This window comes from Argiope bruennichi, chromosome 2 (genome assembly GCF_947563725.1).
Source record: "Argiope bruennichi chromosome 2, qqArgBrue1.1, whole genome shotgun sequence".
NCBI classification, from domain to species: domain Eukaryota; kingdom Metazoa; phylum Arthropoda; class Arachnida; order Araneae; family Araneidae; genus Argiope; species Argiope bruennichi.
Genome location: NC_079152.1, coordinates 130,851,962 through 130,877,362, shown reverse-complemented (window position 1 = coordinate 130,877,362; position 25,401 = coordinate 130,851,962). Strand labels below are relative to the sequence as shown.

Sequence of the window (25,401 nt, the reverse complement as noted above, 5' to 3'; positions counted from 1 at the left end):
GCAGATATATAATTTGAAACAACCTATATCAAGGAAAGGACCACTAGATTATTAATGCTTTATATATATATAAATACATAAATGAGGTAATGCTCAGTGAAATTATTTAATATCTGCATATGATTCCAAAATCGAATGATCTCTAAAAGTTTTAAATGATTAATTATTGCTAGATTTATTGCTTTTCTTTTTAAAAATACAACAAAATATACAAATTGTACATTCGTTTTTCAAGAATATTTACAACTTTTAGTTTAAATTTAATTCAATCTTATAAAAATATTAATTAAATTATAAAACAATTTCTTAAAATTAGATAAGAAATCTAATTTTTTTAAAGCAGGATGAACAAAAAAATTTTAATATATTTTACAAACATCTTCATCATTCCTAATTTGGTATACTACTAGAGTAAGTCAATTTATAATTAAACATCAGTATATAAAAAGAGAGAGAGAAAAGTAGGCATCAAAGATGTATAAAGAAAAAGACTGAAGTGTGAACAAAATTTTTAAATCATGTAAAACATTATGCATAAAAAAAGCAAAAAGAAAACATTATATTTAATTTTTAAAAAAGAAAAACACGTTTTTTTAAAGAATTACTGGCCATTTTTTGATTACAAACAAAATTAAGAAAATTTTGGTCTTTGAGAACAGAACTAATTTTCTGGTAAATAATAATTCTGAAAATTAATCTAAAAACAATACATAAAGAAATTTATAATATTTTATAGCTGCAGGAGGAAGATATATGGCAAGTCTAATGAATGGATCTGTAACTGAAATTTTCTTCCAAAGATATAATAAAATTTCATTTAAAAGATTATGCATCTAAGAAATGGAATTCAATGCATTAAGAATGAGCCGAGGGAAAACAATTTCAGCTGTGGTACTGTCGATATGCAGCCATTCCTACAGCTAATGCTAACACACCACCTGTAACCATACTCCACTTCAAAGCCTAAAAGAAGAAAATTAAAATTTTAGTATTTCACAATGGACTAACAATATATTTTGCTATTAACATACAAATATATATCTAATTAAGACATTCAAATACATAAAAATTAAATGAGCCTGATATTTATTGAAAGCAGTTTTGAAAGTGTCCCTTTTTGTATGAAAAGAAATGAAAATATTATTTTGACACTCTTACTCTGTTTGCATTACCTTAACAACACTTCTGAGTGAGTAAAGTGTCATAGCTATAGAGTGCAAGAACAGATCTTACACAATTATGTGTAAGATAAGAAACAGAATATTTTATTTTGATATTTCTATTGCTACATAACAGTTAATCAGGGTGATAAATACTGTTAGTGAACAAAAATTAAGTAAAATTATAAAATAATAGTAACTTTGTAAGGCATGAAACATTTCAAAACAATTTAGATATGCAAAAGAATTGGACCTTTTTTAATACATTGCCCAGTTGCTTCGCCTTTTATACCATTTTATTTTCACACATAGTACCTCTTACAGAATGTTTCTTTTTAGTGATCACAGATATATATTAAAAAGAAAGGGGGCAGGGATCTTGAGCATTTAAACAAAATAAAACTGAAGCATGATTTATGGCTCTCCGAAAGACAGAATTTGATATGAAGATGAGAAATTAATGGCATCTTCCAGATATCATCACATGCCAAGGGGCTAAACAACTAAATATTCTTAAAAAATATAAAATATAGTATGTAGTACCCTGGACTTTGAAAGTTCTTTTAGTATGTTAAAAATTGTTATTTGCAACATTTTGACAGGCAGATATACAAGTACTAAAAAAAACAAATGCACATTTCTTCTTTCCTTTCTTTCTCCCCTCTCTCTTTTTTTACATTTTATTCCAAACGTTATATTTAGATTTTATATCAATTTTAGAAAAACACCAATATTAAATATCTCTAAAGCCATTGACTTCACTACATTAAAAGCAAATGACATAAATATGTATTATAATCTTATATAATATGTATTAGATTATAATAATATATATCATATAAGATTATAATATAATATGTATTATAATCTTTAAATTATTGTATAATGACATAGCTTTAAAAAATCAATGCAAAAAATATTTCTAAACAATAAATGCATTATATGAATTAAAAATAATAAACTGAGTGAGTGCATTACTTATATAAAATGAATATTCAATGTCTATTTACACAGCTTTTCATTATTTTAATGTAATATGACTAATAATAAATAAATATCAAATACTAATTTCTCTTTTTATTTTTAAACAAGATTTAATTATCATTAAAATATTACCAGGTGTTTAATATCATATTTACAAATACTTCACATTTATTCTTTACATCAACAATAAAGAATTATACAATAAGCAGAAACTTTTTCATGAATAGAAGATATTCCATTCAGTTTGAGCTTTAAATTTTCTCTTAGAACTTGAAAAATATTACATGTACTTTCTGCTGGTAAAGTAGTCAGATAAAATACATTGAGACATACAACTCACATTTCTGAAATCAATCTATCTTTTCTTTTACCTTTTGACTAAACATTTTCAATATTTATCTAAACAGTCATTTTTTCTTATCTTGTGCATTACATATGCATCATGATAAATCATACAAAATGAAACATATAAACTGTAAATACACAAATAAAATGCTATAAACCACAAATATTATATAATAAAGTACATTGAGAAACCAAATCAAAGAGAAGTAATAAATTGAAAGATAATATTGCATAATAAGTAATCAAAGTCATGGACTGTACACAATACAGTATAAAATTGCACACACAAAAATATAGCTACAGGAAATAGTTACACTAGTAAAGCTAATTAAAAAATAAAATTCTGGAAAAGCTCTATTATATTATATACTAGTCACCTTTGGCGACCAGCCGGTTCACCAATCCCAATGCTTGTTAAAAATTTCAATTAAATATTTTATGTAACTTAACTTTCAATACTTTTTTCATCAAAATATTTTTAAGCTTTGAATTTGATTGTCATATTATTCACTCATAATAGCCTTAAGCCATAATATACTATTTATCTCTCTAATTTTCTGTCAGCTCCCGTAAAATTTCTACTTTAAATTAAAGTGGAAATGATTAAACTGCCACTTATCTAAAAAAACATTTTTTATTGAAATCAAGCATTTTTAAAAATATGAGTAATGAAAACAGAGTGGTTCAGCATTTCATTAATCTAGCTCAAAGCATTTTTCTTTTATCTTTATTACAGAAAGACATTTTCCAAAAATGTGTTTTAAAATTCAAAGAGACATGAAACGTGGCGATTCATTAAAATCTCGAGTTCGAATTTTTTGAAGATTGCAATATTTTCTCTAAATTTTGTATACAGAAAGTAAAAATGCTAACTGAAGAATTTTTTAAAAAAATATCATTCTTGAAGCCAGAGCGAGACAATATATCACATTGCTTCAAATTTTAACAAAACTAATCAAATGAAAAATTTTATTCAATAAACAAGCTTTAAAATTTTTTAAAGTTTAAATAAAAGCAAAGAAAGCATTTTTCCTCCCTTCTTTTACTACAATTTTAACAGCTGCAGAATAATGTGAGTCAACAATTCGAAGAAGCTCTATCATTTTGAATTTCATTATAATAAAAATCTTTGTTATAAACTCCTAAACTAATTTCTCAGAACCCATTTTTTAAAAATTACATTCAACCAAACAAAATTTCTGTTTATTCAAAAGCTATTCTTTTTTTAACCTTTAAAATAGCATTAAAATAATGTTTATGCGATAATATATTTTGATGTTATAATGAAAACACATTAAAATTCTACTTTTTAATTAAACTTCAAATTAAAAATTGAGAATTTCGTTCCTAGTGTGCCTCTAACACCCAAAAAATAACTTCCCGAATTTCATGCTCCTAACTTGAATGGCTTAATGCTGGGTGTTGCTCAGAACAAGACTTTATATATAAAGAGAGACTTATTGGGAAAAAATTTTTATAAGGGCTATAAAAAGAAAAAAATATTATTATAAAATAATAAAACCTAAATCCTGGGGGGAAAAATTCTAAACTTTTTTTATTTATTTCTTTAAAAACATTTAAGTACCAGATCTAACAGTTCCTTTTTTTCTTAGTCAAAACAAATTTGCCAAGATTAGTTCAACAAATAAAAATGTTCAAATGGATAGGGACATTCAAAAAATACCATGAAAGATATCATGATCATTGAAAATTTAAGGCTTCAAAAAATTTCATCATACCAGATTTCACGTGATTGTCTAACGTAATTACGTACCACAATTCGATATAGCGGCATCTGGTACAATTCGATATAGTACAATATACCTGTAGTAGGTTGTTCAAGCAAAGTATGGCATAATACGCTTTTCTCACTGCCCCTTCCAGATTATTATTCCAGTATTTTAATAACTGACAATGCACATTGCTGAAAAAAAACTGAATAAAGGAAGGGAGGAAAAAGAATCATTAAGTGTTATCTTAATATGTGCTGGAACCTCTGGAATACTTCTTAGAATTCTTCCCTTTTGTTGGTTTTCTTTTTTGATGCATCTGGTAAACAAACCATTACGACCATGATCTCGAATTATCATACTCAATTTGTGGGAAACAAAACAAAATGAAAACCTTCATCTTCACACAAAAATTAAGCACTTTTTAAGGACCTTTTCTGAAAATTAAGCCCTTTTAAAGTGCTTATTAAAGTGCATGACGTTACATACCCTGTTAAAAATAATATTGCATAATAAATAATCAAAGATATGGACTGTACACAGAACAGTATAAAATTGCACAAAAAAAAAGATAGATACAGAAAACAGTTGCACTAACAAAGCAAATAAAAAATGAAATTCTGAAAAAGCTCTGTTATATTATATATATAATTCCTATTACTTTATTTGTGGAATGAAAAGTAATTAAATGGCACTTAGCAAAATTATAATTTAACAAATTACATTTCATACCAACTTCAAAGAATTAGTCCTCATTCTACTCTGTCTCTTAACATTTGCATGGCATTTTAACTGTCTTCTTGAATATACATTTGGATAATATAAATGTCTTCTATCTCTCTTATAGAAAAATTTATTACCTTTGAAAATGAAGATGACTTTTGGGGAACTGATTGGGGAAACATTCTTTGATACATGGCTTTCTGAGACTCTTCCTCTCTTTTCTTTTTGCTTTTATATTTACTGAGTTCCACTTGAATTATCTACAAAAACAAAAGAAAAAAAAGAATATGTGAAAAACTAAAAATATCTATAAAAAGTAAAGGTGTTTGAAGATATGATTTCTCGAAACTTATGGGATATCACAAAGCTTTACATAACATTTTTATAAAGTTTTAAACACTTGAGCATACTAATAATAATTTTTAGCAGTAATTACTTTATTACATATATTACAGAAAACTACATTCATATGCAGACATTTGCACTTTTTTTTTTTTTTTTGATCAGAAGATAAAATATCATTTAAAAGATTTAAATATTCTTTAAGAGGTATAGATGGTTTTAAAAATCTTTTTCTTCCTAAACTATGCTATAAACTACCAAGTTAGCTTTAAAAAAAGATTTCTAATACAAATTTCAATTAATACCTTTTTTAGCTCTCTTATATAAGTAAATACACTTTTTTAAAAAGGATTTAAAAAAGAAGTTTTTATTTTCTTATATAATCAAGGAAAATAATTATGTAAAAGCCAGCCAGATAATTTCATGCTGTGTGTTTCGATTTAATTTTTACTGATACATCTACTATGCATCTATATAAATATTTATGTGCAAATAATATTTATTACAAATTCATGCATGCATCTTCAATGCATTTCTAGTTACAAATTTATCTTCATGCATTTCTAGTTCAAGCATAATTCTAATGCATATCATTTCAAACTTTTTAAAAAGTAAATTTTGGAGAATTTACTCACTTTAGTTTCTGGTTCTAAGTTTGCAGCTAATCTTAGACACATAATTGCTTCATCTGTAGATCCTTGAGCACCCAAAATCTAGAGCAAAAAATATAAACTCATATAAAAGCTATTTTTTAAAATATTTAAAATATGCAAATGCATATAAGTTGAAAAGCAATACTTAATTAAAAAAAAGAATTAAATATTTTATACCAGATATCAATTAAAATAAAAGATTTAAATTATAGATTAAAATAACAAATATGGAATTAAAAAGGAATATATAATCAAAAGCTAAAATAAAATGCTTTTAAAAGTTTCAATAATGATAAAAATAATCAACAGAAATGTTTTTCTAAGAAATGAATTGTAGCCAATCATTTGCAATGTTTTATTAAAATGCCTATCATCCAGGTACTACAATCAAATTAGAGATAAATAAAAGTGTGTAATAGAATTTTTTTTTTTTTTTTTTTTTGTTTGTTTGTTAGATTTCTCAAAAAATATCTTTCTTTCAGTGCCACTTTTAATTTTTCTCATGACTAAAATATTTAATTAATTCATCTATTTTTCTTTCAGTCTAATTTATGTTTACTCCTCAATTCATTTGTATTTGGCAATTTTTAATATATATATATTGCCTGTTTTACAACAATAGGTTATATTATTACCCTGAAATTCAAATCATTTTCATTGTTTCCACAAATGCTTAATCACATGAATTTCTCAGATTGTTGAAAACTAAGGAAAAAGAATTCTGTTTAATATCTGAGTGGTTCTAAAGACAAATAAAAAAAAACTGAAGTTACAATATCATGAAATTTAGAAGATAAATTAACAAGATATTTACAATTTTAATAACATTATGATGTTATAGAACTGTTTCAATTAGAAACATTCTTGAATACTAAAAACAGAAACTAACTAAACCAATAAAAATAAGGTTTTAATGTCAGGGATATTGGCAGAATCACAAATTTATGAAAAACAATTCATCTGAAATCAAAAATAAGCAATATCCACAGTAAACCAGCTGGTGGTCTGAGATGACTAGATTAAGTGAATATTTTATAAATTTAGATAGAGTAAGATTAGATGGATTTAGAGAAATTAACTGGATATTTGGGTTTTTACTAAAGCAATGATGTCATAAGACTAGTATCCATTACAAAGTTTCAAGTACTCAATAAATAGAAAAAATACAGGGCAATTAAAATAACACAGCCTTAAATCTTAACAATTTGGGAAAATAGTAGGCATGAACATATATTTAAAGGATTTAACTAAAATTAAGTAAAATCAATATCCCTGGTGAGTCAATTGGTCACCAAAGATGACTAGTGTTAATTACAATCGATTATTATATACAATCAAAACAGCCACTTTGTTCTTTATCGTTCTATTGGTGCTTTCGTATTTCCCTGTACAATTAATTGATTTTATTAACAGGATCTAGTATTTAAGAAATTAATAAAAATAAAAAAAAAACAATGATCATCCCAAAATAAAGGCCACAACAGAACTAGTATTTTTAATTCGACCAGTCTTTCCAAATGGTATTTGATTTCAATATTTAATTGGAGTTTTAGAACTTCAATTCAGCATATTGAATGAGAAAACAAATGAATATGAATGATGTATACTGTATTCGCCTGAATTTCTCAGAAACTGAATTTTTCAGGCATATTCATTCTCATAAAAAATAGTCATTTTAATATAACTTAAGGTAAAAGATGAGAAGAAAAATTTTCAAATATTGGTCTTTAAATTTCCTTTTGGAATTGTCGAAACTCTACTGTGCTAAATCTAAAAAAATTAATTCACTGACATCTTTTAATAAGAATTATTAAAAAATTCCAAAAAAAAAATCAAATAAGAATCGAACAAAGATTGGAATCCATAACAGTTTCGATTGATCTAGGATGTCTGGCCATTTTCTTACCGGCCACATTTTAGCATGCCTCGAGGCACTGAGCATTATGTGCAAAATTTAAAAATAGAAATGTCAAAATACTGTAATAGAGGTGACAGAATTTTAAATTGAATATTAGCTTGTTTTACTGCAAAACAATTTTCATTTAATAATTTCCAGAAAACTATCCCTGCTTCTTTAAATTAAGAAAAGAAAAAGGAATATATCATCACATAGGATGGTGGGAATAAAAACTATCATAAAATTTAGAAAATGCAGGTCAAAATTTGAAAATAAAATTAATTTAATGGGATTAATTTAACGATTTTCAATATATAATTTTAATAAAACATTTAATTTCTTTCAAATAATAAATTCAAATTTGACAAAATAACTAGGAATGTTATGCACACTCACACACATATGCACAAAAAATTTTAATAAGCACAATTAAAAACAAAGCTTTAACCCTATGAGCCCAGACCATCCGTTATCGCCCCGTTCGAAAGGGGCCTGACTCGGGCGCTTTGGGGCGATTAAATGAATTCAAATGAGTTGGTTAAACGAAGGGCAGTTAAATGTACAACCATTTAATTGCCACTAACCATTCATTAAGCATCAAATGAGTTGGTTAAATGAATGGCAGTTAAATTAATCCATTTAACCGCTCAAAGCACCTGAGTCAGGCTCCTGTTGAATGGGCAATATCGGATGGCCAGGGCGCATAGGGTGAAAAAAAATGGAGCATTTGCAAAAAGAAAATATAAAGCAAATTCTAAAAATAAGCAGTTATTATTGGGGAACTTGAAATAATTTTAATTGCCCATTCAACAAGTCTGTATACTATACATATAATTAGAAAAGACTCTTTCCGCAAATACAAGACATTCCATAAAACTCCTCAAATTCTCTTCCATTAACAATAACTTTTTCTATATATATATATATATATATATATATATATATATATATATATATTCAAGTATGTGGATGATGATAATATTTTTGCAGAGTTTATATGCAAAGAGCAATGAAAATAGCTATCACCTTTTTTTTCTTCTGTTGGTTACACTGTATATGTCATTTTTAAAATCTGTATTTTGTATGTATTATTATATATTTCTTTGTCTTAATCTAACATTGTTTTACTTTAACAATTAATGTTTTGAAGTTGATTTAATTAGTTAATTTAATAATATTCCAAAATATTCTGTTCTAAATTTATTCTATCATTTTCATTCTATATCTTGTGCTTTGTCTTTTGTTGTGTATGGTGTATGTATATATGAGTGTGTGCATGTATTTAAAACATTTCTTCAAAATAAATGGCATAATAAAAAATATATACATTTAAAAATGACACAATATTTATTTACAAAGTAAAAAAAAAAAAAAAAAGTGGAATAAGGATGTTTCACGTGTGCATATACCAATAATAAATGGTCATAAAATTAATAAAAAGCAAGAAAAAAAAATACTGTGAAGCTACATAGTCAAAATTATTTAACAATTAGCAAACTTTTTAGCTGACTATTCATCTTCTAGAGATTGAATTGATTTTTAATCTTCTTTTATTGAAATGGGAAAAAGACATCAAATATGTATTAATGAATTTAAATGAAGTAACACTCACTTTTGCTTTCCTAAATAAAGCTTTTACATTCTTGGGTTGAACTTTCAAAACCAATTCAACAGATTTAAGGGCAGCACTATATGCACTTAACTAAAAAAGACAAGAATGATCATTCATTATTCATCATTCATATTGCAATACTTTACCAGCAGTAGAAATATTTAAATCATGACACAGCTCTAGACAATAAGTATCTGTAAAAGATTTTTAAAAATTAACTTTACATTCTAAAAATTTTTTAACAAAGAAAAATTTGCTGTAAATGGTTTAAAACAAAAAGGAGATTTAGACAAGCACATAAATGTTTTAAGAAATGTTTTGTGATAAATCATAAAACTTAAGAAACTTTATAAATCATAAAATGTTGAATATTATTAAAAGGGAAAAAACCATACTTGTAGATAATTTGATTCTAGTCATTGACATTTCGTAAGAAAAACGTTACAAGGTGTATCAAGAAACTCAACAGAATTATTTCCAAATATTAATATTTAATAACTGTGTAATAAAATCATACATTTAAAAAGAAAGTTTTTTAATCCTCCCCTTAATGCTAGCTAATCCCTACCCCTTCTTTTAGTAGTGTATTGCACCAACTCTTGATGTTACTCCAGATAAAATACTTTTTTCTTTTTGGCAATTTACCTCAAACAAAATTGTGATTGTAATTATTTTTTTTTGGGGGGGGGGGACAAGATTGACTCTTTTTCCTTCATTCATTTCGACATTTTTGATTATTCTTTGGAGGAGGAAGCATTTAATGCCAAATTATTCATTCTAAAACTATCTATTAATATGAACTTTCCCTCTCAGAAATCTAAATTTTTAAAAATTAAAAGACAATTATAAATTTATAAAAAATAGGAAAATACATACCTTCATATGAGAAGCAGCCATATTGTTATAAACTTTAATTCTCATATCTACAATTTCCTGAGATTGCTCTGCAGAAACACCAGAACACTAAAAAAAAATAAGAAGAAAATATGAGCAACTGATTAATAAAATTTTTAAAAATGGCAATAAAAATAATCACAAAATAAATGTAATTTTCAGAGATATTTTTTTTTTAATATTTAGAGATTTTTTTAATATTTTTATATTTTATTATTTAATTTTTTTCTTTTGCAATTCATGATTAACTACAAATTAATTTAAAAACCATCATAAATGTTAAAAAATTAATTTTATCTTGTGATCATCATCAAAACAGTCATCTTTTTTTAATGATTCAAATTCTTTCAACTATGGTATAAGGACAAATAATTCTTTTATTTAATAAGCACTAGCCAATAAATAATAGACTCAATAATTCCATCCTTCCTATTAAATTCTGCATCTTATTAAAACTGTGGAGTTAAATTTAAAATTTATGAAAAGTTTAAACATACTTATAAATTCTACATGCAAAATGCAAATTGCCATTAATCACTTTCTTTAGTTAATGGAAACTCAAAATGATGACAGTATACAGGAAACTAGGAAGAGACTGAAAGCATTGAAAAGCACTGATAATATAAATTATTTATTAATAGCATTTAAACAGAATTCTAATCTAATAAATCAATTTTAATCATTGCATTAAAATATAAATTTAAAAATATTTAATCAGGCAACTTATATACTACATAATTTTTAAGCAATGCTCACTTAAACTGCCATTGACTATCAACAACAAAAAAAATCGTCTTCCTCATTATTATGAAATGTTATATCTATTTTCAGAAATTCATATTGCATAAAATACTTTTATAAAAAAAAAAAGTAGAGAATATCATTTTATATGCAAAAAAATACACTTTATGAAATAAATTTACTTAAACTTACATCATGTATTGCATCCAAATATTCAACTGCTCTGAAATAAATTTTTTTAATTACTATCAAACATTATTTATTAATCATAGAATAAATAAACAGAATAAGTACAATAATAAAATAAGTGCCATAATATAAAGCTATAATTTTGTATCAAAACAAATTCAGGAAGAATAAATTTGAAATTTATAGTAATAATAATAATAATGAGATTAGCTATATCACACTCTAAATGTTATACTTCAATTGTATCATTCTTCCTAAAAGCTCTGAATGAAAAAAATCTACAGGAAAGATTAAGTCATAGATAGTGGAATTACTACCAAAGTTACAACGATTATATAACTTACAATATCTCAAACAGATTTTGCTTCAATTCAAATTCTACATGTAAAGTCACATTATTCCTATTTAAATTAAAGGGAAGATATAATTTATTTTATAAATATAGAATAAAGCAGACTATAAAACATTCAAGACCAAATCAGAGGATAATATTATAAAATGCATTTCACAATCCAGGTTTTCACATAATAAAACTGTTTGACTATGTAGCATGAGTCAATATACAACAAAGAAACTCAATCATTACATTATATGGAATTCTTATAATATTAGTTTGTAGTTCTTATAACTTAAAAGAATATTCATCTGCTATTATTTAAGATAAATCAAGCTTATCTCTTTTACAGCTGAAAATTTGAAAATCAAAACAGTTTTCGCGCTAGAAGTAGTAGGTTAGGAATAACTTTCTGAAATTTAAAAAAAAAAAAAAAAAAAAAAAAAAATCATTTTAAGGTAAGAAAAAATCTAATTTATTCTGAGCACAACAAAATTATACAAGTTAAAAAATTAAAATCAGATTAAGATACAATAAATTAACAAAATAAAAATGTCTATAATCAAATGTTTCAAAATAAAATAGCAATTATAAAAAAGAAAATTATATTTTTTATTCTAATAAAGATCTTTCAGACATTATAAGAATCAAAAAGCTTATATCCAAAAAACTGAATTTTTAAAAAAACTTGAAAAAAATATAAATGTGGACAAAAGAAAATATATTTGAAATTTAGAATTTTTTTAAAAAAATCATAAGTTTTTCTTCCCTAGCCAATTTTTTTTATATATATATATTTTCCCACAAAAGGATGTAACTTAGAGCAAATTGTTTATTATATCTGTGAATTAAACAAGATTCCAACTGGTATAAAAAAATATCCTCGAAAAGATTTTTCTCATAATTGCATTTTGATTTCATAATTTTAATGTTTTCAAAGAAATAAATGTGGAGCTATCAAACAAAAATAATTTTATGTCATCTTAAAAGTCAAAGAATACAATGATGGCAATTTAATATAGATGATTGATTTGATTATACAACCAGATTTAGGTAAAAATGTATAAATAAAGTAAACAAAATACAATATTATATTTCAGCCATGTAGTTTACCGTATTTCTCATTTAGTATGTTTATATTAATTGAGGATAGAGCTCACTTCTCAACATTTTACAAATGGTATCCCTCAAAAATACAAAGATAATTCATATATTCTTTAATACTGCAACTTGTAATTTATTATATCAACAAAGACAAAAGATTAAGAATAAACAAAATTAATTAGATGATAAATAAGGAAATATATTGCAAATTTATCGCAAGGAAAATATTTTTAAAAAGAAGTACATACCTTTCATAACAATGGATGGCTTCAATAAATTCTCCACGTTCATAAAAATAATTTCCTCTTAATCGCTTATCATTTCTGTAAAATAGCAGTATTTTTTTTTATTTGAAATTTATGTTTCATATTTTTATAGTTCTACAATTTTAAGAAACAAATATTATATAAATGCAAAATATTTCAATTGTATAGAAGTATTATATACAATTAATATTTATGTAAATATACTTTAAAAATATTTCTTAACATTTTCAGAATTGACCAAAAAAAAAAAATACTAAGATTGACCAGCAAAGAAGAAGAAATTACCAAGCATACATAAGTTAAAAACTCTTAAAATTTTCAATTTGAAAAATTAGATAACCAAATGACAATTTTCATAATGTATATAATTTGCCTACATTTAAGAAAATTTAAGAAAATATCAAAAACATTGCCACAAATGTGCACAATTGCCACAAATAAAGCATTATATCTAATATAAAAAATTTTCAGTAATGAATCTCTACTATTAATAAAGGAAAATATATATGCCTCTCTGTGTGTGTTGGTTTTCTATAGGTCAGATCATTTGACCTAGAGCTACAAAATTTAGCATATATATATATATATATATATATATACACACACACAATAAGAAAGTGCGCCTTAGAACAATTTTCCTGAAATTTCAATTAATTAAAAATGAAGTGACATTTTGGCATTTGACTACAATAACAAACAAAAATAATATCATATGTAACTGATTATTACACTATTCTGAAATTTTAAAAATTGCTTTCTTAACTATACCAATTTAAGTTTTGAAATTTTCTTCCTGAATTTTAACAGCTTTTTTTTAAAATAATACTGTTGCATAATTTTCAACAGCATATTTCATTGTTACAAAGAAATTCAAACATTTTCAATGTTACATCAAATTTTTAAATCACCTGACTTTTTTTTTTTTCCCCTGTTTCTGAAGCTTAAGGTAAAAAGATTATACTCATTATCTATGCAGTTCATACAAAAAATGAAAAAGTGAAATTGCAAAAGAAAATGTGCATTCAAATAGGTTGCCCATGTGCTTAAGTTTTTAATGACAATATGGTATCACAGAGATTGATACAATTAGCAAGAATTATGCATACAATAAAAAGAAACAATGAGATTAAAACAGCAGGGCTTTAGTGTCTGTCATTATTTGATGTTTAAAAATACATTGATGATGGAATCATAAACATCAAGTTATGCATAAGAATTTTGATTGAATTAATATTTCCAGTAAATCAACTGCATACCATGATGACCAGTTGTTAGCAAATATAAAAAAATCATGTATTTTTGATGGCAAATAATGATAAAAGCAAATTTTAGAAAATAAGGATTGAGATCCGTAAAAGATTAAAAAGAAAAATGCAAACATGAAAATTGATGGTAACAAAATCTAATATTAAAACAGCATAAATATGTTCAGAAAAAATAATGTCATCTTAAATAGAAATAGTCAGCTGCAAAAAGAGAATTAAAGAGGATAAAAAGCATGTTTCTATTAACCAAATTCTGCATATAGAATAGAAATGCCTAAATCATGCACAAAGATGAAACCTTTTGTATAACTACAGAACAAGTGCCAAGTATATTATGCAAGAACATATGAATATTTTTTTATATATTTATTTTTATTCAACAGCTTATCATGTTTTCTCATAGCAAATTCATATTCTTTATTATCTAAATTTTTGAAACATCTTATAATTTTGCACAATATCTATTTCCTTGAAAGCCTTATAAAATTTCAGAATAATAACAAATCATGCACAAGGTGACATTATGACATTATTTGAAATAACTCAAATAAGAAAACAATTGAAAAGTTTGTACTAAAGGAAAAAAAAGACATCCTCACATTTAATTATTTTACTCTGATTTCCTGTTAGATACACACCTACTTCCTTGAAAAAGAAATAGCTTTATATTTATAGACAATTTAGACATTTTTAAAATCATAATTCTGTACAGTCAATAAGTTGTTTAGCTCAGATCATCATCAGAAATCATTTTTTAAAGTAAAGCATAAAATTGTTTTATTATAATTCTTTTGAATTTTTTTAATAAAAAAATTTTAATAGATCCATTTTTATGACTGTATAAATGCATATTTATCTTTCGATTTAACTATGTCTTATTATTTGGTTTAAGGTTATCAATTATCAATAACAAGGCTGATAATTCTAATAATCAATTCAATGTATTGCAGCCTTTTTAACACTAAAATGACAGACCCAAAATATTCAAAATTGTTAAAATTCGAAAACTTTAGCAGTTGTTATTAAAAATAATAAAAATATGTAATAAAAACCAGAAATCATTAAATCTAGCAATTTTAATTGTTAAATAATCATAAAAAATAATATAAAAAGAGCATATTGTCTGAACAGTATTAATGAAAAATTGATCAAAATTCAATCAATCAAAATTCAAAAGATCTAAACCTGAAAAAACAATAAAATGACTATTTCTGGTAACAAATGATAAGGGAAAAAATCATTGTAGCTTTTCAGATGTTGTCTTTGAACATGAATATTTAGGGCAAATTATAAAAGAATTTTAAATCAACCCATGCTAATTAGCTCTATCCAGTTTATGTTCCATGACAAATTTATCAGAATGATTTTAAATTATTGAGGTTTCAATTGGATCGCAATTAATGGCCTCTTGCATTGTAGATGATTTTATTATCAGATTTGATATTATGATGTCATCTACTGACTTATATTCAAAGTTACTTAACTTGGGGAGATTTCCTTTTATAAGTATTATTGATTTCATTAGCTGCATTGGCTAAATGAACAGCTTTATTGACATGCATAATACCAGAAATCTAAAAGATGAGGTTTGTTCAAACTTGGAAGAATTTGATTATCATAGGTTTCTTATTTTTTATAATTATTTTAAACGCAAACAAATCAGAGAAGCTGAAGTCCCCTCACAAACTGGATAAGAATCAAATTTTTTCAATTTGAACAGTAGATGGATTAAATAAATCCATATACAGTTAAATTATTGTTCTAATTGCCAGCCACAGATTCTGGCTATTCTACATCTTGCATGCTTATGTTTACAATCTAATCTATACATTAGATATCAACTGCAAAGATAGCAACCATCCTTAACATTAAGATGAATGTAGTGATACCTTCACTTCATCCTTAGCCTTAACCACTCATGTGGCTAGCCACCAACAAAACTGAAACATTAAGAAATATTAGTGCATCACCCATCTAATAAGTTCCTATGCATAGCTAAAATATAACATTTTTAACAAAACAAATGATACAGCTTCTCATGGAGAGCTCTTCTGACTGTCACCAAGATTATGGACACACAAAGCAAACAAGCTATAAAGGTGGACACAACTGAATAGAAAATAGATCCATGGATCTTTGAGATTGAGACAGTCATATTAATCTAAAAAAAGACAAGTCCATGAGGATAAACTAAAATGAAAGCTAGAAAAATTTCCCCATAAGGCATGTATTCAAATAAAACAGTTTTATTTCACTTTATTGCAATTTTCAAATAACTGATTCACTCTTAATAATAAAATTAATGATGGGAAATTTAAAACTACCTACTTATATTTAAACCTTATTTATTTAAAGATAATGCACAGATGTGATGGGATTAAAATTATATTCAGTTAAAATGTTGATGTTATTTTATATAAATCTGTTTTATCAGTAGCTTTTACAAATATTAACTATTATGCATCATTAAAACCACTGAATCTACAAAACTAAAATTAATTATTGGAGCTTTATATATTATAAATTTATCAGCAACTGTTATAATGCGCTCTGATAATAAATAAATAAAACTTCTAAATGTACATACCCTAACTTTAATTTTTCTGATAATGAAAGGCTGTCAAGATCTAAAGATTCTACTTCTTTCACTTCTATATCACATTCAATTTCAGCATCTGGTGGAACTTCAGGTAATCTGCATGCACAATTACTCATTAAAAAAAATCATCAAATGAATATTTTACAGACAAGATAAGAAAGGAAGTTGAAAATCCCCATTTTTGTTCAATGATTATAATTTAAAATCACCTAAATAGTAGCAAGAAATCATAAATTAAGAAATAAATCATAAAATTTCAAAACAAGGAAAAACGAGCACCTCAAGACTTAATAAACAAAATTTTTTGATAGTCAAAAAAATAAAAATTTTGCATGAAAATGTAATATACATTACCGTCCTTTGTTTCCATAAGCCAGCTTAGATGGTATAATGACTTTTGCTTTTTCTTTTGTTTCAATTAAACAAAGAACCATATCAATACCTATAAGAGCAAAAGAAAATTCAATATAGTGTATAATTAAAAATTTCGTTTAAGGATACAAAGAAAAAAAAGTCATATCTTATTCACATATGAAATCATAATTGAAATTAATAGCATTTTTGCAATAAAAACCTAAATAACTTTTCAACATGAAAATTAACCATTTATTTTCATTAATGTGAAGAGCAAGTTTGGATTAATTTAAATAGAAGAAATATAGAGGTGGAACAAAAGCAATTGGACAAATAAATATTCAATATAATTCAAATACCTTCAATCAAATAATTTTGGAATGGAATAAGATACGCTTTATTCCCATTTTACTATCATTATAATTCTGAAGAAATAAATTTATCAAATCAACTTTGATGATCTTTTTTTTTTAATATAAAATACCTTTGAAGTTAGATTAGATAAATTTACACAAGGTTTTTCATGATAATAATTTCTAGTAAAAAACAAACTATCAAAAGAAATTTTCATTTCAATTTATAAATCATTTATTTTAAAAGGACATTATTTAAGTTTTATAAAACAATGCTTCTAAATGTTTATTAGTATTGGTTAATAAAGTGTTAAGAAAATATTATTATTTTAAGTCAATAGATCCAAGTTTCACTGAGTTTTACAATAATTTACAACTCTTTGAATATGGGATGCTAAAAATTGAATTTGTTACTTACATTTGATGTTCAAGAACTAGTCATCACCATTTATACAGAGTTCAAGAATCTAGAAATAATAAATACTAGATTTTTCTTTGTGAAGGTCATTTCAATGAGACTTAGATCTATTTTTTAATATGTTAAATTATATTTGAATTCCAGATAATTTATGAGGTATTTTCCAACTAAATAATCACCCATTGTTAATTTATGGTTATAGTTACTAAAAGGTAAAAAAAAAATTTAAATAATCAGAACTTGGAAATCCAAGAGGGAAACTAGTACAGAAGGAATTAATAGTAAATTTGTATAACTGAAAGAAGAAAAGGAAATGTTGGATTAATTTAGAATTTTGTTAAAATTATTTGAACAGATATGAATAACGTCTTATGATATTATCTTCTCTCAAATTTATATTCAGAAAAAGAAAAACACTAAAATTGTACATGAAGATTTCTTCAAATTCATCCTATCAGTTTCAAATGTTCAATATAAACACACACCTAAAAATATCTAAAAGATTTCAGTTATGCATGACACAGAATATACAGTTGCTAAATTCTCACCCTCCTCTTTTAATATATAAATGTCAGCATAATATATGCAATGGTAGTAAAAGTTTTCTGAAAAAATTTCAAATAGCACAACTGCAATTAAAACATATTATTTAGTGTCTTTTTCACTGCACTGATAATATGTGCTCATGCTTTCTTAAATATTTTTTTTTTTTTTTTTTCATGATTTTCAAAATTTTAGGGTTGACTGATATTTTTGACAAAAATATTATTTCTGAAGTACTGTGTTTAACATTATAAGAGAAAACAGTTATTTTCCACATCAGTTTATTATCTTAATATGTTACCCGAGTCTATCATTTATGTTCTGTAAACAGAAAAAGTTTTTTCCACTCATCATATCTATATCTTTAAAACATTTCAAAATATATCGTCATGCTAATCAGTTAACTTTGCAGCTTAATATTTTTGGACAGTAATTTTACAACACATTAGCATTCTAATTCTTTAACAATCAAAGATTTAGATAGATAGTCCTAGTCTACCATGCAGGCATGACATGATAACCTATGTTAGTACATCAACATATTGATACTTGTGTGTTTACCTTGCATCATGTCTAGATCTCCAACAATAAGTTTAACATCTTGATGTTCCTCAAATAAAGTCCCATTAACATAGAAAAAAATATCTGCAGTCACTCTATCACCATGTTTTGGGCGAGTGTCCGGCCCTAGACCTTTTTCAATAACCTATTATAAAAAACGAAAGAAAAAAAACAGACCAATAAGTTTATTATAAGCATATAAATAGTTTAAGGAATGAATAGTACAATAAAAAATTATTTAAATAAAGCATTATTTTATTTTTCATCTGACAATAATTGAATGATTTCAAAATTATTAAATATAAATTTTTAAAAATAAAAATTTTACTATAGTAAAATGAAGGAAACAAACACAAAAATTGCTAAAAAAATGCACAGAAATTGCTAACAAATTATAATATGTTTTATAAATCATTATTATGTACTTCAGATGTCTTCAGCTATAAAGTCGCTATCTATCTATTTTCAATGCACATTCATCTATTAAAACAAGCAATAATCTTAAGCTGTAAAATGGAATTTAGTCATTAAAAGATAACACATCTTAAATCTAAAGTTTCAAAATTCACATATATGAGCAATAAAATTATTTTTCAATTAAGGAATTACAATGAATTTTAAACATTAGCAATTTTTGTCACTATTCAATTAAATAAAAATCTCTATCATCATTTTTTTAAATTATTTTTTTATCACCAAATTACAAAACTGTATGCTAGATTTTATAAATGTGTTCATAATAATTGTTAAGATAGTGAAAAACTGATATGTTGTTGTTTCTTTTCCTCTTTAATCTTTATGTTAAATGTAGATCTAAGAATTTAAAGCAATCAAATAACAAGGATGTCATATGAACCAATATTTTGCAACACAAATTAAACATGAGAACATTTCATTCTTCATCCAGCTGGAAAATAAAAAGTCTTCCCAACAAGTTTTGCCAATGGAATGGCTGGAATGCAGAACAAGATGGTGAAAGAATCGGGAAATCAGTAAATTTTATCAACCTGTGAAATCTGTTAAAATATCTAAAATTCAAGGAAAATTACATGCAACAGCATTTTGCACCAAGCATGAGGGCGTTCGGCAATTTTGCATTACCATTTCTCTATATTCGAAGTCTAATGTCACCAAAATGATCACAGCAATAGCAAACAATATAGCTTTCTTTCAAGAGTATGGTGACATTTAAAAATTTAATTATAATAAAAAAAAAATGATAAGGCAATGCATGTTGTAGGTTGCTAACAACAACCTTAATGAAATTTTCAGAAAGATCAATTTTCACCTTTCAAAAAACAAAGTGTGAATAAATTTTGGTTCAACCTGCTTTCAACTCAAAACATTGCAACAATGCTATATTTTAATTAAAAATGATAAAACTTTCTCATGGCAACAGTATTGTTCAAAGATGATTTTTAATCTATAAAAATAGTTTATGAGAGAATATGAAAGTATAAACATTCATTAAAAAATTAATCATTTATGACAGCATTCAAGCAAATAGTAGAATAAATAATTTTAAAGTGTAAAAATAATTGTTTTTAAGTGCGAAGAATTTATAAGCCAGATATAAAGAATCTAAAGAAAAGAAAGGAAGGGAAGGAATTATGTAAAAATTTGGAAAGAAAAATGGGAAGCAGAGTATTATTTCAAAAATTTAAAAGTATAATAAATATAAATTAATTAATTAAAAATTATTATAGTAGCTAAAAAAAACGAGTTTAAGAGTTGAAAATTTTGCTAAAATAAGGTTTTAAAACTATTTAATTCACTTAAAGTAGGACATTGTTTTAAACCAAATATTTTTATTAGTATCCTAATAATTGATATTTCAATTTTGAAATTATTAATTGATCATTATTTATATATATATTCATTTTAATTGTAATAGGTAAGCATTTGTTATTTGAGATATTAGCTTTAAATTGATAGTATTTGTATTTAATTGATATATTGATTTATTGATAGTATTTGTATTTTAATTGATAGTATTTGTAATAAAAATGAAATTAAAATATTTGTATTCATTTATATAAGCTTATTTTTAATTAAAGAAAGTAATTTCTTAATGTTTATTGAAGAAAAAATATTGAAAGTAAAATTTGACACTTTTTTTTGTTGTTGTTTAAATCTTTGCAAATATATATATATATTATTAGGTGTGTATAATCATACTATTTCTATATTTATGCTACAAAATGCAATTCTGGTACTTATGCAAAAAGCACTAATTAGTTACTAAACTGTTTCAAAATTTTGAGCAAAAATCACAATAACAGTTAAATTAATTTAACTTATAATGCAAAGAGTAGTTTTAATGTTTCCTAGAATTCTTATGAAGTTTTAGAAGTGAAGTATTTTATTAAAATTTCTAGTTATTTTAATAATCATTCTAGCTGTTTTAATAATTATTTTTAGGAAGATCATTCCATTTTTTTAAAAAAATTAAGTTTTATGGAAAAATATATGTTTTATATTAAATAACTCATAATGCTGTTTTTAATAATGTGTATTGTAATATTCAGTAGGAAGAAAGCCAGGAAACTAATATAATTAGCAGTCGTAAGTCAGGAAAATGTTATAAGCTTGATCAGGGAAAAGCTTATAAGCTTATCTTATAATTTTATAAGAAAATGTTTGAAGCTTAATCAGGTATTTTCTGTAGTCACACTGTAGGAAGTCATTCTTTGTACATTCAAGTGCCATTTAGGAGAATCTAATCGACTAATCAATGGTCAAGTTAAAGAACAGCTAAATTTAAAATATAATAAACCTTTCTTTATATGTGTATTTTTTTTAATGAGACTTGTTTGTTTTTATCAAGCAATAATCAAATCTCTAAAATTGTAACATGAGTAGTAGTAAGCTGTACAAACCTTTCATAAACTACCAAATTGTACAAATTTCTCGAAAACTTTTTTGTAATAATTTAATCCCAAGACAAGTAGATCAATAAACTTTAGTTTAATAACACTGATTAATTATACAGGATATCCACTCTAAGTGTAATCTGAAACTAATTTCTAAATCCTTACTTCCAATTCTTTAAATGATGTAAAGAATTGCAGGATTACTGAAAAAAATTACAAAGTTTACATTTTTAGAGTATTTCAATATTACTGATTTTATTTTGTCAAATATTCTTGGCATCTTGAAATTCTAATTTTTTTAGAAAATCTTTTTTTTATTTTCTGCAACTAAAAGCAACCAAGTAATGAAACTTTGAATATCGTTATTTTAGACCTTTAAATATCTATCTAAAAGAAAATCCACTATTCAACAGAAAATGCTGGCTTGAGACTAATGCAAACAATGTGGGATATTTAGTGACAAAGGCAATTCCCTGGATTGCAAAAGGTTACAATTAGTGAATATAAAGGTACATGAAAGCTTATATGAAGTTGCTTAAATGATTTTTATTTACAAGTTTGAAATAATATAAAAGAAAAAAAATATATTTGACTTTTAGTTTCTTTCCAAAATTCAACTCTATACCCTGTATATTTTGAGTATATGAACAAGATGCAGGAAATCTTGTTGTTTCTATTGCACTTAATGCATATGAGGTTGTAGAGACGATTGAGTGTGTGTAAGAAACTTGGAGTTGTGATTACTTTACAAATTGCCCTTGTAATAAATCTATCTTGAACTAACCCATTTAATCTTGGTTATAATTTCCACTGATTGGCTTAAAATAATGAAATTCATACATTCAGAATTTAATAAATTTTAGTCAAGAGAAAATTTGAACTATTTTTTCTAAAAATGTTAATGTGTCATAAATATTTTGCTAAATACAACCAAGGAGAAAATTTATAAAAATTAAGATTTTTTTTAATTCTTTTTTCTTTTTTAGTGATAATCGGAGTAAACATTTAGTAAAAATAATATAAAAATAAAATTACCATCACAATTAACTAGCACCCATATACAAACATCCCAAAAGAGTATCTAAAAGTGGTTAATTCTAAGAGTGGGTTAAAATATCATGTTTTTCTCTCATAAATATAATGTTTCAAACAACATTTTTTTTTCAACTCTAAACAAAATCTATTTTCTATAATTTTAAAATAAATGAAGGAATATATATATGTGTGTGAATATGTGTACAATAAAATAAAGTTTAATACAGGCATCTCTATTAAAATTTGATAAATGATAATGCATTTAAAAACTAAAACAAGGAAATAAACTTTATGAATGCCTTATAAATAAAGAAAACTGAGCTAAATATTGATAAACAAATGAACAATAATACATGACAAAAATCATATGCAAGATACATACAAAATTATATACTAATTGTAGATTTTTTTGATACTAGAAAAACAATTGTAATTAATTTTTAACGAATTATTGGCAAAAAATACCTACTTTAATTTTTAACAAATAAGTAATAAACTAAATTATAAAACAGCAGGAAATTTATTTCAATTATGATAAAAAAAAATTACTTTTTTCTTGAAATTTCCACTTCCTGTAATATCTATCCATTCATCTTCAGTATCTTCATCGTTTGAATTTGTTAATTCTACAGAATTTGTGTCCAAATTTTTTGATTTTGTTCCATCTTCAGTTTGGAATGATTCAGTAGATTTAGGAATGTTTGTAGAATTTTCTAGTAGAGGTTCATTAGATGAAATTTCAGATGATTCAGGTATATCTTCCGGCATGTTGCAATTTTTTTCAATAGGAAATTGATTTTCAGAATTATTTATGCTTTCACCATTAAGTAATTCTGTAGATTGTTTTGATTCAGACATTATAAAACTTGGTAAACGCAGAAAAATTAATTTTGGCGAAACAAAGTGCTAGGAGGATAAAACAAGAAAAGAAACTATGGATATAATCACAATCACAAACAATGTTTGTTGCCAGTTGCAAGCGCTTCTATTATAAATGAGATAACAAAAAAGAAAATTCTAGTACTCCTTTCCTTTTCCTCTCGCTCCCACCTAAAAAAAAAAGAATAAATACCCTAAAAGAATAATCCTATTGGTATGAAATGCATATGAATTGCTAAGTTTAATTTGTAAGACATATAGTGGATATGTGATTGTTTGACCCTCGAAATTTCAATTTAAAAAAGATTTGTTTTGTGAGTATATTAATTTTATGCTTTCATTTAATTTACAAGATCTGCGCATTTGAATTGATGTGAATTTTAACCCAAATATCGTTTAAATTTTAGAATATAATTCTTATTAAGTTATAGGACATTTTACATTCATATAATTGACAACTATAGGCATCCTTAAATATCTATTGTTTTTAGTAGGGTTTTATAAAGTAAAAACAAATCGCTGCATACGTCAGTGTCAGTGATCTTATAGAGCGATTTAAGTAATAGATTGCTACTCAGATTTTAAATTATATTTCATAATAAGTATAGTATATAGTTTAATTTTTTAGTATTTTTTTTCAATAACCATAATGTTATTAAAATGCATTTTTTTAGATCATCCATAACCAGCACTCCACTAATTCGATTGTCCTCTTGGTTTGGTATCAACTGCTTACTGAAAAACTACTATTGCATCAAATAAACCCCTTTACAGGGAACTAAAAAACAGATGATAAATCTGAAATTCACATCGATTAATCTATCATCATTTATCAATATCTATCATCATTATTATTTATTAACATTTAACAATAGAAGGACTCGCCAAGAAAACATTGTGAGAATTAAACTTGTTGCTTTTGTTGCTGCTGGCGATAGGCGAGGATCGAACTCGCAACCTTTGGGTTCGTAGCCTAGTAACACGACCACTAGACAAAAGAAATTGCTCATGTCTCGTAGCTGTTATCTGGCTTATAAAGCATCACCACACTTTAAACGAAACGAATGCGTACATTTTGAAACGAAAATTATTCTTACTTTGATTAGTTTTTAAATAAAACGTGTATAAATAAAATCATTTCGTTAATAATAAATCAATTTTAAACAATTGAATCCAGTTAGAAGATAATCATTCATTTTCAGATGTTGGGACAACGAAGCGATTTCTAATTACAGCGACTGTATGCATCCATCGTTTAGTGGCTTGAGACACATTCAATTTAATTAAGATCGACAATGAATAAATCATTGGATTGCTTTAGTCTGCTACTTGTAATGCAAATAGTAACATTTAATAAAGCTTTTAGTAAAATCTAATCATTAATGCAAAAAAATAATAAAAAATTAAGATTTAACCAGTATTTCCATTCAGAAAAATTTCTTAAGGACAAGAGAGGCTGTTTGAGTTTTACTTGGCAATAAACACGAATAAATAATGCGTTTTATCCTGATGAAGAAAACATTCCATCGTAATTTGGTTAATTGTTA

The 25,401-nt window shown here is 25.0% G+C and overlaps 1 protein-coding gene across 1 annotated transcript; it reads right to left on the bottom strand.

Moving 5' to 3' along the window:
* Window positions 1-332: 332 nt before the first annotated feature.
* LOC129961964 (peptidyl-prolyl cis-trans isomerase FKBP8-like) lies at window positions 333-23,938 on the bottom strand. Its single transcript, XM_056075613.1, has 11 exons — window positions 23,525-23,938; window positions 19,068-19,212; window positions 17,193-17,280; window positions 16,827-16,934; window positions 12,957-13,031; window positions 11,274-11,304; window positions 10,323-10,409; window positions 9,447-9,536; window positions 5,920-5,997; window positions 5,080-5,202; window positions 333-963 (listed from the first exon to the last, which is right to left on the bottom strand). The coding sequence occupies exons 1-11, from the start codon at window positions 23,831-23,833 to the stop codon at window positions 883-885; spliced, it is 1,215 nt and encodes a 404-aa protein (XP_055931588.1). The 5' UTR covers window positions 23,834-23,938; the 3' UTR covers window positions 333-882.
* Window positions 23,939-25,401: the final 1,463 nt, after the last annotated feature.